The sequence below is a fragment of the Mixophyes fleayi genome, chromosome 2, assembly GCF_038048845.1.
Source record: "Mixophyes fleayi isolate aMixFle1 chromosome 2, aMixFle1.hap1, whole genome shotgun sequence".
NCBI classification, from domain to species: domain Eukaryota; kingdom Metazoa; phylum Chordata; class Amphibia; order Anura; family Limnodynastidae; genus Mixophyes; species Mixophyes fleayi.
The window spans coordinates 2,124,160-2,127,682 of NC_134403.1; the positions used below are offsets into that span (position 1 = coordinate 2,124,160).

General features: G+C 37.8%; 1 protein-coding gene across 1 annotated transcript; it reads right to left on the reverse strand.

The window, feature by feature from the left end:
* Positions 1–1,750: 1,750 nt before the first annotated feature.
* On the reverse strand, positions 1,751–2,698 carry LOC142141370 (olfactory receptor 52B6-like). The gene has a single exon (XM_075199789.1). It carries the CDS (start codon positions 2,696–2,698, stop codon positions 1,751–1,753), a length of 948 nt encoding a protein of 315 aa, XP_075055890.1.
* Between the last annotated feature and the right edge of the window lie 825 nt (positions 2,699–3,523).

A 3,523-nucleotide genomic window follows, 5' to 3' on the forward strand; every position in this document is an offset into this window, starting at 1 on the left:
AAGACGGGCAACTAAAATGGTGCATGGCCTACAGCACAAAACTTACCCGGAAAGACTACAAGTTCTTAATATGTATAGTTTGGAGCAGAGAAGGGAAAGGGGGTCATGATAGAAACTTTCAAATATATCAAGGGTTCTGTGTATGGATATAAAAGGATTGTGGGATCTGGTGGGCGGGCCTTCCGATGCTGATTAGTGGCCGGACAATAGTGAGGGATTGTGGGCTAAGCTAGTGTGTCAGGAAGACGTGGATTCTTTATGTTTGTGATGTGTGTTTTTTATGCTGCAAATAAAACAGCTACTGCTTAAGAAGCAGGAAGGAGTCTTTATTTGGTGATTTGTACACTGTGCTTATTTATTTTTTTGACATTCTGAATTATATTTTCTGCAGCTCACATACCTGTGTATATTGATCTAGGAGAAAATAAAAGTAACAAATTGTATCACTTGTAAGGAAGACACTGAATTACACACATTTTTTAAAAATAGTTTATTTGAAATGTTGCTTTTGTTAACGTTATAATCAAAATGCTATTTAGAACTTACTTATAGAAAGAAGAAATATCAACAGTGTAAGTTATATACAAGCAACTAATATATAAAAAAATAATAAACTGGAAGATAAAAAACACATCAGATGCCGACTAAATTTTTACCTAAAAAACTGATTCTTGAGTTGGTCCTCATCACGGGTAAAGGGACCAAGATGGTTGGGACCTGGGGGTTTTCTGGAAAATCTGTTTCTCTATAATTTGCCTGAAAGCTACTGAAACACGTTTCAAAGCGATTCCATCATTCCTGCTCTGTACAAATATTTTGTTTGTTTACATTTCAGCTTTTGTAGCTTTCTGTACAAATGGGTCTGTGGATAGTAGAGATCATTGTGTTACACTTTGCACTGAATGCTCTTACTCTGATAATGGCCAAACATTATATTTACCTATTTAGGGGTGAAATACATGTTTTCCATTCCCATTGCATAATATTTGTCTTTCCTGGCTCGTGATCGTCCTACATAGAGGAACGCTGAGGCAGCCGTCGTCTACAGCAGGTTTTACAGGTCAGCAAAATTAGACAATTTGTTTGCAAACCCCAAATCTTTTTGAATTAGTGATTTCTATCTTTTTGGCAGATATTTAATAATAAAAGTGACAATATTTCTCCATAATAGGGTACACTGTATATTTGTAAATATTTATGGTACTTTGTGTAAGAGATGAGACGGGCACCATGGCAGATACCTGCTCAGGAAGCAGAATATGTGGACACAACCTGGTACGTTACAGAGTAAAGGGGAACTCTATCCTTCAAGCATGATGTGTTGATCCTGCTCGTGACAACAGGTAACCTTAGGTTTATATATTGGATAAAAGTGTAACTATACAGCAGATATTTTGTTTTATTAGTGGACAATAAGAATTAAGATATCCACATGGACATTAAATATCTCCAAAGTTGAACCTCCTTATTTATCCTGTTATCAGTTGTGAATGAATCATTCCTGGACACTCCTAAAAGGGCCAAAGGTGTTACAGGACAGAACTGATATCTTACCCAGGTAAAACCTCAGTTTACAGTCTGTTTATCCTCGTACTGCTGTAACCAGATATGGATTCCACTTAAAACGATGTCCTCTGGAACAAATCAATGTAATATTATGTCTGACTTTATAAACTCATTCTTGGTCTATGTTCCCCATGTGCAGCATCTAATACTTTGTTTTGTCACCTATGACAGATGTGAGCGAAAATCACAGCTGCAGTTTAATCCCAATTATTTTCTGCGTGTGATGAATGACTTTTATCTTCAGGGCATGTGTCCGGATCCCGTATATCAGGGGATTACATAGTGGTGGGACAACTAAACCAGTAACAGACAGGAGAACATGAACCATAATAGGGAGGTTAATACTACCCAGTCTGTATCTGATCGCTACAAAGAGAAATCCTAATAAGAAGACAGAAAAGTTGAGTAAATGGGTCACCAAGGTGTGGACGGCTTTCTGACGTGACTCTTTTGAGACCCTCAGACAGACACCAAATATCCTCAAGTAGGAAAAGACAGTGACTGAAATAGAGACAGATAAGTAGATGGAGATCCAAGCAGCTGTATACATCTTACTGAGAGAAGCGTCTACACAGGACAGAGTAACGAGGGACATATTATCACAAACAATATTGTTGATTTTATTCCCACAAAGAGGAAGTGTCCCAGTAAGTAGAATAGCTATGAGGACAGCAATGAAGGCTGTTAAACAAAATCCGATGATGATCTTTATAATCTTCTTGTTTGTCATCAAGGTGACATAGTGCAGAGGGTGACAGACGGCCAGATATCGGTCATAGGCCATGATGGTAAAAGTGCTCATTTCAAAAAAAGCAAAGAGTGTAACGCACAGAGCCTGAGTGATACAACTACCATAAGAGATGGTCTTAGATGAGGTGATCAGGTCAACTATCAGCTTCGGGAAAAATGTGGAACTCCCGAAGATCCCATTGAGGATGAGATTACTTATGAGAATGTACATAGGTTCATGTAGACTTGGCTCCATCAAAACCACAAATATAATAATAATACTCAAAAGCATAATAAATAAATATATGATGATAGAAAGGGCACAATATAAATATTTTAATTCCTCCATCTCTACAAGTCCCAGGAGAACCAATCTGGTGCTGACATTGAACGTCTGTTCCATCTCGTGTCTTTCTATTGAAATCAGAGACTTGGCAGATATTAAACATGGAATCCAGTATTCTGAAAAATGTAAATCAAAAGTTTTATTTTATGTTTTTCAAAACCGTCTCCACAGCTCCGTGTGACCTGTAAGAGAACTTTAATTGTCTCGTAGAATAACATGCAATAACACTAAGGCAGTTTTGTAGTGTATACAAAAAAGATTATATCAAAATATATTAATGGAATCAACTTTGGAATAGTTGTTATTATGATATAAGGGTGACCCTGAGCCTCATCCTTTCCCTGTGGTTGTGATGTCCAGACCCCCGGTATATGCTGGTTTGTCCTTTAGTGCTGAAAGTAGAACTAAGGGCTGGACTTGCTGTCTCCTCTGTGTCTCTATTGCCTTGATCAACGTCCCATTGTATTATCCTCAGTAACTACATGGACCCTGTCCTGGCTATTTTCTCGATGCCTCTGTGAAGAACTGAAATCAGAATATATATGAACATGAACCCTGAGCAAATACACATGATTTGTCCTTTAGTTAAACACACATTAACTACTTAACATAGGAAGGTGGTAGGACCTGACTTTTTTAGGCCTTTTATCGGTTTTCAGAACTAACATTTGGCCTCTTGTACCTGTAGAATTGAAGGCTGGTCATAGTGAAAGATAATGTTTTTTATATTTGGTGCCAGGTCATGTCAGGTGGATCAGACCAGTCTCCATAGGGTTCACCTTGGTGTCATCTGATCCCATTGGTTTCATTGTCTATAATGTTGCTGGTTACAGTATTACATTATTACCACTTCTGCTTCATGCATTAGCTTAGATTGACCCT

What these genes read in the sequence shown, in the direction of transcription:
- LOC142141370 (XM_075199789.1), bottom strand. Translation starts at nt 2,698, where the DNA reads ATGGAACAGACGTTCAATGTCAGCACCAGATTGGTTCTCCTGGGACTT.